The following is a 14,596-nucleotide window of genomic DNA, read 5'->3' on the forward strand; positions in this document are numbered from 1 at the left end:
TATGTTTACATTCTTAATGTAATTTGCATGGCTATAAAATTGCTAATATAAAGGCTTTACACATTTACCTAGCACACAGCTTTGTATTTTAAACTGTGCTTAATGGTTGTATTTTTCTATCTTTTAATGAAAACTCTCTGCAAGCATTTACAGGGATAGCTCACCTAAAAAATTACAATTATGTAATCTTTACTCATGCTCATGTTTTCCCAAACTGGAATGACTTTCTTTTTTCCATGGAACACAGAAAGAGATTTTAGGCAGAATGACAGCCTCAGTCACCATTCGCTTCCATTGTATGGAAAACATATTTGACGAAAGTAAATGTGACATGTCGTGTCTGGCGGATGACATGGCATGTTCTAAAATTAGAAACAATTGTTTTCTATGAATGTACACACATCGCCGCCACTCAACGTCTCCGGAGGCTACTTACATTTCTGCCACGTCATGGAGCGTAACTCTCCTATTTTCCATTAAATTCGACACGAATCATTATCAATGTGTTCAAGAAGGGGAAAAAACTTTGGTAACTTTTGCGTGCCACCTGAACGCATCGACGTGCCCTGTGTTTAATACCTGTGCCGTGTCCTAGCCATGACGGGATATGTCCGTCATACCTGTGCCGTGTCCTAGCCGTGACGGGATATATTACTTATTGTAAAGTGTTAACCAACAGTCTTAACAACCAATATTGATTTTAGGATTAGGGTAAGACTATAATAATAATAATAATAAGATTATATTTATTTGATTGGAATGATGATCAAAGACCATTTTGAGTAAGATTGTGGAAATGTGTTAAGAAAGTCTTACCTAGCATCTCGATGGGGGCTTTCCTGCAGGTGGATACTCTGTGTGGGCTGTTCACAGTGGGTGCTGTGATGATACTGGGCTCCAGACTGAACTGCTAGATTCTGTCCACAGCGAAGTGAGGTTCTATCTTCTCCTATTAACTCAGCAGCACTCTCCTTCTCTGAACAGAATGAGATACATCCTCCATTCACTGAAACAGGTGAGAAATACAATTGGTATACTAACAATCCAGTAGCAATTGCACATTTTTAAACCATCTGTAAATTTTTTCATTAAACATTTACTCAGGATGCACCGTTATAAAATGTTTTGGCCGACAGTACCGATACAGAATAATAACGATTTTAACAAAAAACCTACTGGCCAATACCGATATATATATCAATATTTTGCAACTAACTTTATGTTGTCATCAGATCACTGTTTTACTCAGGAATGCTTAACAAATGCACAAAGAGGTACAAAAGCATTTTCACATTTCTAACTATAAATAATTTCCATTGAAAATTGGATCTGTTCAACACATGACAGGCCAAAATTGTAAATAAAGCCACAGAAAGATAAATAGAAGATAAATTTTTTTTTACTAAATATTAAGTTAAAATTAATTATTTTGTTCTTTAAAACATTTTTGCACTTCTGTTTTTGCGGTGTAAAATGCAGGCTTTTCAGGTTAGTAATCACTTAAAGCCATGTTGCAATTTCAATCTTAATTCAATCAATCATGCAGCATTAATGCATATCATACCGATATCTCAGAAGTCAAAGAGGTTTTTCCACATTACCATAAGAATGAGAAAGAATACAAATTAAATATGAAATGTTTTATAAAGTGTGTTACTAATTAATTATAAATAAACCATTGTTTTTTCAAATCTGCATTTTCATTGTTTGATTAGGTAAATAATTGGCCGGTATATATCGGCAGCTGATACATTGATGCATCCCAGTCCTTTACAATACTTTGAGCAACATCACAGCCAAAGATATTTTGATTACATTTAAAAAAAACAAGACAAATTAGACGCCATTACAGTGAAACAGGTTGTGTTTATAATAGCAAATTATTAATACATTTCTGCAGTATTTAGTATGTTTAATGTGCAAAGTATTCATAGAATATGGATGACCAGCTAAATTTGCTAAAATATGCAGTATACGAAAAAACATACTGCACTGTGTGCTTTATCACATAATGCAAAACGCTTTTGACTTTCCATTTACAATGCAGCAAATGAACCACAAATTATATCAACTGCAATTTTTTAGATCTCTTTCTTTACTCATTATCTGGTGAGAATCATCAGAATATCTAAATGAAATTAAAAATGTCAGATAATAATTTTTTATTATTATTTCCAATATAATAACTAGATGACAATCGATGAGTTAATCATGCAATATACTGAGATACTGCCATATTCAGTATCAGTATCAGTAAGCCAGTATTCCATGCTGAAATGTGAACATAGCCAGATACTTTTGGTGTCTAAGAGATTGATGAAATCATGCTTGCCAAGATACTTTCCAGGAAAACATCTTCCCAACAGAATAAGCCAAAACAGGGATCTTTGAGAGCACTGGGTCAGTTTTTATATCCTCTTATCGCCGTGTCATTGCACAAAGAGAACTCTTAAACCAAGTGTAGCAAATTTCATCAAAATAAACAAAGTGTGACACAGTGCAGCTCAAAATAATTATGTTACACCATGTTTCAAAATATTTCCTTTAAGTAAAGTTGACACTTTTTGATTCCAGTGTGGGTGACCGTATCTCATTTTAAGTGTTCCTAACTTAATTTCAGAAATCTAATTTGCTCACAATGATGATATTATTAATGTAACATACAATGAGGTTTGATAAATAAAAAATAAAAAGTTTCTAAATATTTGAACAAAGCCAAACCAAAGATAAGCAAGGGAAATCAAAGGGGCTTTGTTTGCAAGTCAACAGAATAAGAGTGACAATTATTCGCAATTTTAAACAAAAATACAAGTGAAACAAAGAAATAAGTGTTTAGAGGCAAGAAGAAATGAGAGAGAGAGAGAGAGAGAGAGAGAGAGAGAGAGGTGGAGCAATCACAAGGTCATAAGACATGCAGTTCCTGTGAAACAAATGCTGGATCCACTCAAATCTATAAACAGAAGGAACACACTTTTTCACATCCATTCTAGTTTTCAAAGAACAATAATGGTTGTTTATTAAATCTTGGATAATTTTTTCTTGGCTTAACAATCCCACAGTTGGAATGTCAAACTGTGTTTGTGTATAACATCACCGCTCGCTGAGCAAAAGCCAAAGTTCTCTTGCTTCATCTGGAGTCATTGATGTTGGAATAGTTTGTTTTACACAAAAACTGTCTAATGTTCTTGCATCTATTAGTACTCCATAATGCCTTATTTTAAGTAAAAGTTCTATATTTCAAATCTATTTTTGATGTGAAACTGATAATCTGTTACACAAGAAGCATTAAAATACCACAAAGTCAAGTGGAGGTAAACTATACTGCTGATTTGATGTGCAGAGAGAATACAGCCAGAAGCCACAAGAATGTTCAACACAAATCTGTTATACAGATTTTCAGAATTGCCCAATATCATCTCTGGGACAAGATTCTTTGAATTTTAGCCTCCAGTGGCAGCTTGTGAAAGCAGTTTTGTTGTCCCTTTAGCCCCAGGAACATCTAATTCGAGGAATCTTGAAAGGAAAAAGGCACAAAAATAGATTTTGAAACAGCAGGTGTAGCTCTGAGGCATTTTTATTAAACTCAAAATATTATGAATAGTGAAACTACTATGAAGGGTGATGATTGAAGTTTAGATGTGCCTCCCCAATCATCACTCTTGGGCAACAGTGGAATTTGCACATCCAAGCTGCAAAGGAGAAGGCAAATGGCTCTGCATCAAAAATTCTTGACATCAGAATTCTTCACACTCCTTATACCTCACTTAGCATATCACTGTCCAACTCCAAAAAAGTGCTGCCAAGTTACATCAATTCAGATCCAAGTCTGCACTAAAAGCCATGCTTTAAAATATGGAGAGAATTATGGCAGAGGTTTAGAATACAATGCTTTGCTACATTAACAGAATTAGTCACGGCGAGTTTCTTCTCCACATTTGGAAAACTGAATAATATGCTATGAGAATCCAGTTTTGGGTATGGCATTGTGTGTTGGTTTCTGGTCAAAAGGAGGAAGTCCCAGAAAGCTCCAGTTGTGAAAACAGGGATAAAATATGGAGAAAGGAAAAGTGGTTTGAATGCACTAATGCTCAGACAGCTGTAAAACCCACAGGTTATTAACAGATTCAAACTTGTGTCTCCTGCATGAGCACCACAGCTCAATGTCTCTTGAGACGTCTTAGACATGATACAGTATGTAACAAAAAGTCTTTATATGGATCAAAGAAAACGGAAAAAGAGCTTCTTTCCAAAACTTCACACCTGCATCACACAGAGAGAAATCAAACTCAGGAGGATAGTTCCAACATGCTGGCTCTCATCAGTATCTGGATAGCAGACAGAATATAGAGAGGATGTTTCTCCACAGCTCTGTCCAAAAGGGTTTTCTCACCTCTCGCAGGCTTGCAAGCATTCAGGAGCTATTAGGAATGACAATCTTGGGTGTTAGATCACTGTTGTGCAGTGCCAGTAACACCTGAGGGCAAATCAGAGCTCTGTGATGAAAACCAGGCTGATTTGCTGGCCTCATTTACAAAAACACAAGAACAAGAACATAGATCACATCCAAAAACAGAACAGAGGGAGAAAAAGGGTTCCATTGTCACTCGATTGATTCACACATACAGAAGAAGAACGGATTTGGACTCTGAGCAAATACAACACCAAGGTGGTGGGTTCAAATGGCTTTAGATTCTGTGAAACACATGCTGATAAAATGAATGTCTTGAATGCATATTGTTTTGAATAAAAGTGTCTGCCATATGCATAAACGTAAAACAAACCATCCCATGTTGGCAAAGTGACAAAAACAGAGATTAATCTCATAAAAAGTATGTGACTGTGGCAACATTTTTGCAAAAGGACACTAAGTGGTTCGTGACAGGGGCGGACGTGAAATATTGCCCCTTAATACAAAAGTTAATTTCTGACACTGCTGCACTTGTACAGTATATGGGCACTAGACATGTCATAAAATATTGATATATTGATTATTGATTGACACGTCATATTATCGAAATATATTTTGAGGCATCTATATATTAACATTAACCAACATTTAAATTGGAAGCTTAATTTTTTTTATTTCTAATTCGCTCAGTCGGGCTATGTTGAATATCTGGTATAATAGCGTTGGGAGACCACAAGTGTGTGATATAACATTTACTGAAGCAGGTCGCAAGGCACAGGTATCACAACACAGGACCGGTATTTTAGAGCCCTTTGAATAGGATGCATATACACAAATGTTACGAAGATTTTTGTACTTCTTCAAGAATAAAAGTGACGCTGATGAGTTTGCAGGTTATTGTATAAAACTGGTTTAATGGCCCAAACTAAGCGATTAGAAATGATTATGCAATTTCTCTGTATGTAGCTTTGAAGAGTTTTCATCCATGCTGTCAAACCACAAAAATACATACACAATATTAATCCACTGATGGCTACAGTAAATAATCTTTGTCTTTTGATAATGATTTGGGTCAAATTTAATGGAAAACTATGCAAGTTACGCTCCGCGGTGCTGCAGATTTCTGAGCAGCCTCGAGAGACTTTGAGCCTTTTGTGTTAAAACAATGAAGAGTTGACATGAAACACACAAGAACGGGAAACAGGATCTGAAAATGTCACAAGCCGGATTTGAACTCATGCCACCCACATGAGCTCCATGGCACAAAATGCTATGCCACTGCACAATTACACTGATTCTCTGATGTATTTGAGTCACCTGATCTTGTTGGTGAGCTTCTTGTGCTTAAGCAGTGAATTAAAGTAAAATCACTTTGGATTTCAAAGCTTTCTTTAGAGAACAGTACCGTACAGTAGGAGAGAATACAGCATAACCCCCTACCTATAGACCACCACTGGACCATGAGGACTCTCTGTGCATCTGATCAGCAGATGGGTCAGGCATTATTAAATGTAATTGGTGGTAATCTCAGGTGATTTTTTATTTCGGTGACACTTTATTTTCTACAATTCTCGCCTCTTGCCTTTCAAGTCACCTAAGTGCAGTATTAAGTGTTGGAGTGAGACTGAGCTTGTGCCAGCATTTAATGTTTTCAAGTCTTCAGAGATGCTGGCAATGGAAAGCAGATGTCTGAAGACGTGTGTTCGCAGGAATACTGTAGCACAAGAGGTGGCTTCAGGAAAGGACGGGAGGGGGCATTCGTATGGGCGTATATGCCAGCACATGTACTGTATGTGTGTATCAACTCTAATGTGTGTCAAACATGTGAGCACACAAAACAACAAGCTGCCAAAACCGCAAGATAGATGTGTCTGGAAATGTGCTGTGACATTTCTACTCGGGCCACTTTAGCGCCATAAATCATGGCATCAGCACTTAACCAGTTAATAACGATCAGCCAACTCTCTGACACTTTCTTCCTATTCTCTCATCTTTTGTCTTTTTCTGCCTCATTGCCTCATTTCATCTCTCTGCTTTTCTCACTGCCTTTTTGTTTTCCCTACATGCTTCTCTCCTCTTTCTTCACCCTTTCTCTCTCAGGGACAGTTTCTCAGAAAGAATTCAGATGACAAAATAACTGACAGTTCAAAATCATAACAAATATAACAAAATATAAGATCAAATAGTGTGTAAAGCACTCATTTTTCTAAAGTCTCACTGTTCTCAGTGAAACCAGTGGATAAAGTTTCAGAGCAAGGCGTCTCTTTTCTCTCTGTTGAGCTCACCACATCCTCGATCCAAAAAATGGATACAGGATATACAAACTATAAGCAAAAAGGCCACATGAAATGAGGCAGTGAATTGGCCTGCATCAGTCAAACTGGTGGAAATGGATGGGCATTTTCACTTTATGTCACATCCAAATCAAAATGAACATGACAATGACGATCTGTGAGTGAGCCGGATTTTGGTGAGCACTTTACTTGGTTAAATTAAAGCAGCACCTCTGTATATTCAGAATGTTCATATACTGTGTAGTGATACGAATAGTAGCTCGGTGAAGAGGTCATGTGTACTTTTTTGTGAATAAAGCACAGCTATTGGTCAATCAAAATCCATACCCAGATCTATACATTTTCTAATAGTTTTTAAGTAATGTAGAAAATCTTTAAAAACATACAGTATAAATATTTGAATCATCATTTTAGAAGTCTACCATATGCCTCTCTCTCTCTCTCTCTCTCTCTCTCTCTCTCTCATATTTCAGAGACCAGGTCAGCAGATGCCTGATCAGTGGGCTTATACTGGATTCTCTTGTGCTCCTCGACATAAATGTAGTGTCCTGTTAAGATGTAGTGTATTACATACAATATTTTTTTTCCTCATGTTTAAATCTCATAACTCATGTCTATATTTGTCTCCACGCAGACCCGGAACTTATTTGTTTGCTTAGTAATGAAGATTTGATTGAAAACCTGAGGGTACAACAAAATGAAAAATAAAGTCTGGGGAAAGGTTCCCTTAAACAGGTGCATGGTGTTGCAAGACCATGATAAAACATTTGATTAAATTACGAGGAACTGAAAATACTTGTTCTTTTTTTTTTTTTTTTGCTGGATTATTGGCACCACCAAACATGAAGCTTTTCATGAGGATGAAATTGATTTGTTATGGCAGTTTCTGTATAAAGATCAATCCTGGTCTGTGTTTCACTTCTAAGGAATGTTTTTTTTTAATTTTTTTTACTTAATATATTTTTCATTCAACATTAAAGGGAGTGTTCACCCAAAAATTAAAATTGTCTCATCATTTACTCACCCTCATGCCATCCCAGATGTGAACAACTTTCTTTCTTCTGCAGGAAACAAAGAAATCATTTTTAGAAGAATATTTTAGCTCTGTTGGTCCTTGCAATGCAAGTGAATGGTGACCAGAACTTTGAAGCTACAAAAAGCACATAAAGGCGACATAAAATAATCCATAAAACTACAGTGGTTACATCCATATCAGAAGTGCTATGAAAAATGTGGGTGAGAAATGGATAAATATTCAAGCCCTTTTTTACTATTAATGTCCACTTTTACTTTGGTAAAAAAAGGACTTCAACATTTATCTTTTCTAACCACACCTAACCTCACTTCTGAAGATATGGATGTAACCACTGGAGTCTTATGGATATATATTTTTATATACTTTTATGTGGCCTTTATATGATTAAAGCTTCAAAGGTCTGGTCACCATTCACTTGCAAAGGACCCAAAGACCTGAAATAGTCTTATGAAAATTATGAGAGAATTTATATTTATGTATGAACAAACCCTTTAAAAAGGTGAACTAATATGTCAAAAAGTAACTAAATATATTTTTCAGTCAACATCAAAAAAAGGAACTAATATATAAAAATAAATATTTAATTCACTATTCACTGATAATCTTCCTCTTCGTCAAAGTTCTGAAATCTCAGTTGCATTCAGATTCGAAAATGATGTGTTGCTGCACCAGGTTTGACACTATTGATAGCAACACCATTGGTTCTCTCATGTATCATAGCCTAACGTGATGCACAAGATCGATTATGCGGAATGGAGAATGAGACTTGAGAGCTGCAACAGAGGAGAAGATTTTGAGTCAGGGCCCTTTTATGGTGTTTGTTTTTTTTGCTTGACAGAGCTTGGTCACTATGAATTGTTCTAAGGAAAAGTGCAACATAAGATACTTCAAAATGTCATTTTTGTGTTCCACAGAAAAATAAATGTATACAGGTTTGGAATGACATAGTGGTGAGTAAATAATACATTTTAATTTTATTTTGCGACCACATGAAATACTTAGGTAAGCCATAAAATTAAGTCATAAATAATGTGCTTCCACAAGGATCTGGTGCAACACTGATATAATCTACAGAAGAGTTAATTAGCTCATTAGCGCAGACACAAATAAAGAAGCATGATTTACTCATGAGTACTGAGAGGGACAGATGCAGCTGGTTTCATCAGTGCCTCAGCTCCTAAAACAGCCCAAAACTGACTGCAGATTTCTAAACACAAACAAATAACAAACAGTGCCTGCACCACTCCTACGGTCCAATGACTTAACCGCACGCTTGGACAAGGGAACCTTATAAATCAAGGCTCAGTGATTAAAGCGATGCAAGACCATTTCCAGACCGTGGTGGCGCACACTCATTTACACACCCATGTACACACACACACACACACACACACCTAGCAAAGACACAAATGATCAGGACTCAAACAGATAATCAGTCCTGACTGTGATCACTGCCAATGACTTCTTGATGTGTTTCCAAACATCACGGCCAGTGTTTTTTTCCCATACCTTTATTGTAATTACTAGGTTCCACTTGGGCATGCCACCACCTGCTGGTGACTGGCTGTCACTGGAGGAGCCTGAGAGTCTGTCCTCTGTGGATTGACGTGGGTGGATTTGGACCACCATCGCTCTGGTTTCCAGTAAGCGGTGGCTGAGGCTGGGTCAGGGTGGTACTGTATAACCTGGCAGAGCTGTGTGTGTCACCATTGTGCCAGGGGTGCAGATTCTGGGGGATTGGGGGGTGGTTGGAGGTCAATTCCCCCCCCTGCAAGTACAACCCCCTCATTATGTAAACCATGATCAATGGATACATGGGTAAATGCTTCATGCTACAACCCTCAATGTTCTTTGGATTGGTGACTCAAATCATGATGGATACTCTTTCATCTCAGATCAAATAAGGTACAATGCAACTAGATCATGTCATATAGTACAAATGAATCTAACTGACCTGTAAAACATTTAAAAACCAAAAGAATTCAAGCCATCCTTTGCAAAAACAGTAATTCTCCTTGCTGCTGTAATAATCATCATCAGCAGCAGCAGAAATCTTCTATCAGATCATAATTATCATCAATATTATCAAAAAATAAATGAATAAAAATGATTAGCCTATAACTTTTATTCACTTTCACACAAATCACAAGTTACAGGTCGCCAGTAAGAGGGGGTGTCCTGTATTTTTCAATTTGGATGGTGGCAACCTTACTTGTCAGCCAAACATTATCAGTTTAATAGCTCAACTGATAAGAGTGTTGCACTTACGAAGCAATGGAGACAAACATGTCATAGAAACACCAAAAATGATGTGGTTGCTTTATCAAATGCGTTTTTCATATCACATCTGCCTTAATGACACTATTTTATTAGGTTCAAGGTTTAGGGTAGAGAGGTAGGTAGGTTTTGTTTTAGAGAATCAACCTTAAAAACACTCAGATTTGCTTTTTATGACATTATAAGTTAGGTTTAAGGTTTATATCTGATCTGTTTGACAGAACATTTAACTCACTTTTAGTGTCAAACAATGTACATTTGACCTCAGAATTGCCAGGACACATAAGCCATGTAGTAAGCCATGTAATTTTACATAAATGTCGCCACTGTCACATAATTTTACTATTTCATCTGGACTAAGTATTGAAGGGTTAGTCCACCCAAAAATGAAAATTCTCTCATCATTTCCTCACCCTCATACATCCCAGATGTGTGACTTTCTTTCTTCTGCTGAACACAAACAAAGATTTTTAGAAGAATATTTGAGCTCTATAGCCCTATTCAATGCAAGTGAATGGTGACCAAAACTTTGAAGTTCCAAAAAGCATATAAATGCAGCATAAAATAACCCATACTACTCTAATCCATGTCTTCTGAAGAAATCTAATTGATTTTAGCTGAGAACAGACCAGATTGTAACACATTTTTAGCTTTTGGAGTTCTGGTCATCATTCACTTGCATTTTATGGACCTACAGAGCTGAGATATTCTTCTAAAGATTGTCTTTTGTTTCAGCAGATGAAAGAAAGTCGTACACATCTGGGATGGCATGAGGGTGAGTAAATAATGAGATAAATGTAATTTTTGGGTGAACTAACACTTTAAACTTTGGCTTTTTGGCTATTTGTGCCAAATCTATATTTCTGCACTGCAGACTTTTCTAAGTGATCAGAGGAATGCCTGCTGCATGATCAAATGGAGAGAAAAAAGGGGGAAAAATCCAATAGACTTACATTGGAGGAAGAATCCGAACCATATCTAATGACCACAATAGAGACTTGGGGTTGGGCTTGTGCCAGTGAGTAACATCCCAGAATACAACTACATTGTATTATGCTAAAAATCACTCAGACCACCTTAGCAACCGCATAGGAACTTCCTGGAAACCACTCATGAAACCCTGGCATGGTGGCAGTGATTTTTGCATATGCAAGCACCAGTCACATTATTTTAATTTTTTTATTATTATTTTAATTTAGTCCCATATGACTTAGTGACAGTTCTAAAGACTGTTGAGGCACTGGCTTCAAAGAGCAATCAGCTTGCACTGTCTCAGGAAGCATCAATCCACACCAGAAGAACTAAATCACATCAGCGCTCTTAAAAAAATAGCACACTGTAAAATAGAACAAGAAGGTTGTTTTACAATGAATAGTAATATGAAATGGGTTTATAAATGGCATTCTCATTTTATGGTCTAAGTACAGGATGAGGTTACTGGAAACAATTTTACATCAGGCCCACTGAAGTCTATAGACTGTGAAATACTAGGGTGATTACAATGTAAAAGGCATCAGTAGTGTAGGGCTGCAGTACATTCCTGTGTCTTGTGTAGTAAAATTGTACAGCTTTAACATTAAAACTCAGGGTTCCTCATCAGGCTGCTGTTCTGGCTTTTATGGTATCCTGATGGCTCTTTAGGGCTCTGTTAAAACAGAAGAACTCTGGGAACTCTGAGGTCCTGTGATATTACCGCACTGAAACTTGTTGCATTGTTTTTCTTTATTATATTAGTTTACCTGATCCAGTTTAGATTTAAAGGGATAGTTCACCCAAATTCGGTATTTACTTGTTAACTTACTTTATTTACTCACACTCATGTTGTTCCAAAAACATCTTTCTTTTCTCCATGGAAGACCAATGAAGATGTTAGGCAGAATGTTAGACTCCAATCACTTTCATTGCTTTTTTTTTTTTTTATAAAATGAAAGTGAATGGTGACTGAGGCTACATTTTGTGTTCTATGGACGAAAGAAAGTCATAACGGTTTGGAACAATAAGAGTAAATAATGACAGAATTTTTATTTTTGGATGAACTATAACTTTAAAAACATTTGTTTAAATGTGCCAGCTTGTTTGCGTGTGTGCACGCATCTATCAACTCAAGCAAACATGTGACAGTCTGTGTGTATACGTGCATTTCGACTTCATTTTTGTGTCTGTATGCGTTGGTGTATTTGTCTTCCATTCTAAAGTCAGTGCTTAGAATAACCACTGTATATAAATCTGTTATGACAAAATAAACAGCCTGTGTTTGAACAGAAATAGAGCTTTCCTCTGGAACAAAATGCTTCAGTTTCTCTGTTTGCCCTCAGATGTCATATTTAAATATTCTTGTATTCCCTGTGAAGCTTATGTGAATTTAATTCCATTTATAAATTATCCTTTCACATTAACTCAGGTTGTCAGGGTTGTGACTTAATAATACAGTTCTCGCATAATCCCTCTTATAAAAACTAGCCTTTGTAATTAAAAATGAAATACTGTTTTGTTAGGTATCCAATGTTCTAAGTGCAAATTCCTCTATTGTATGAGGCAAGGCTAATATTTTCATTTGGAGCATTCCATAGCTGTTACAGCTAATGGTCAGCAAGCAGCACGCCATGTCAAATAAATACAAGATGGAGGGGGCTTTACCAGGTTTTTACACTTTTAGCCATCATATTAGCCTAGTTCATTTTCATTGACTGAAAATAAAAGGCAAATTATCAAAATACAAATTCTTCACTCCGCTCTTGCAGTGACACAAATCCACCAATGTGGGTCTTGACTGCGATAGCCGTCCTTTCACCTAATATATGCTCTATACGCAACCGTATTGGCCCACGTTGGTGAGTACAGAGTTCCCATTTCACTGCTTCCAATATTTACAAGCAAGCTGAATCTGTGAGAGAATTCGATTGAATGCAGATAACAGGAAATGCCACTAAAATGACAGTGGCCAAATTCATCCACAAACATGAGAGTACCTTGCAAGGCAGAATATATCACCCATCATACATCCACCTATCCTATCCTATCCTATCCATATACAGCCGCTATTACACTTGTCTGAACGCTAAAGAACTTGATAGTCTAGTATTAACATAAACTTAGTTAAACAAGATATAATTAATCAATATATAATACCAGTCAAAAGTTCGGACACACTAAAGACTAATGCTATTAGGGTTAGTTCACCCAAAAATGAAAATGCTTTTTTACCCTATATGATGAAAGATTTATAATAATGACACAATTTTTATTTTTTGTTTGCATAATTAAATGGGATTTTTATTTTTCCATCTAGGATTACATTATTACTCCATTGACGCTTTGGTTTAAGGATTGGGTTTGGGGGAGGAGTAAATAAAATATACATTCCTCTTTACTGAATTACATAATTTACAACTCACTTTACAACTTTCTTTTGGCACCCATCTATGTACGTTTCACTCTGAAACTTGCCTATACGTTCAACAACACATCTCGCTTTGGTCACTGGGGCAGTGGATCGAATTTCAGTAGCACAGAGTTTAGTGCTAACTTTTGAGCAGAGCTAAGGTAAAGGCAAAAAGTGACTTCAAAATAAAATTGATTTGATTTGTGTAACTTTTTTTTGTCACTTAATACCGCACATACACTCACCTAAAGGATTATTAAGAACACCATACTAATACTGTGTTTGACCCCCTTTCGCCTTCAGAACTGCCTTAATTCTACGTAGCATTGATTCAACAAGGTGCTGAAAGCATTCTTTAGAAATGTTGGCCCATATTGATAGGATAGCATCTTGCAGTTGATGGAGATTTGTGGGATGCACATCCAGGGCACGAAGCTCCCGTTCCACCACATCCCAAAGATGCTCTATTGGGTTGAGATCTGGTGACTGTGGGGGCCATTTTAGTACAGTGAACTCATTGTCATGTACAAGAAACCAATTTGAAATGATTCGAGCTTTGTGACATGGTGCATTATCCTGCTGGAAGTAGCCATCAGAGGATGGGTACATGGTGGCCATAAAGGGATGGACATGGTCAGAAACAATGATCAGGTAGACCGTGGCATTTAAACGATGCCCAATTGGCACTAAGGGGCCTAAAGTGTGCCAAGAAAACATCCCCCACACCATTATACCACCACCACCAGCCTGCACAGTGGTAACAAGGCATGATGGATCCATGTTCTCATTCTGTTTACGCCAAATTCTGACTCTACCATCTGAATGTCTCAACAGAATGACTCATCAGACCAGGCAACATTTTTCCAGGCTTCAACTGTCCAACTTTGGTGAGCTCTTGCAAATTGTAGCCTCTTTTTCCTATTTGTAGTGGAGATGAGTGGTACCCGGTGGGGTCTTCTGCTGTTGTAGCCCATCCGCCTCAAGGTTGTGCATGTTGTGGCTTCACAAATGCTTTGCTGCATACCTCGGTTGTAACGAGTGGTTATTTCAGGCAAAGTTGCTCTTCTATCAGCTTGAATCAGTCGGCCCATTCTCCTCTGACCTCTAGCATCAACAAGGCATTTTCACCCACAGGACTGCCGCATACTGGATGTTTTTCCCTTTTCACACCATTCTTTGTAAACCCTAGAAATGGTTGT

The 14,596-nt window shown here is 37.1% G+C and overlaps 1 protein-coding gene across 1 annotated transcript in view; it reads right to left on the bottom strand.

Moving 5' to 3' along the window:
- LOC127621107 (zinc finger protein GLIS1) overlaps positions 1 to 14,596 on the bottom strand; it is a 114,668-nt gene that overhangs the window by 71,067 nt on the left and 29,005 nt on the right. Inside the window, exon 3 of the mRNA XM_052094564.1 lies at positions 817 to 1,006. Coding sequence (XP_051950524.1) covers positions 817 to 1,006 — 190 coding nt within the window. The remainder of the gene's footprint in view (positions 1 to 816; positions 1,007 to 14,596) is intronic.

The sequence above is a fragment of the Xyrauchen texanus genome, chromosome 27 (assembly GCF_025860055.1).
Source record: "Xyrauchen texanus isolate HMW12.3.18 chromosome 27, RBS_HiC_50CHRs, whole genome shotgun sequence".
Classification (NCBI taxonomy): Eukaryota; Metazoa; Chordata; class Actinopteri; order Cypriniformes; family Catostomidae; genus Xyrauchen; species Xyrauchen texanus.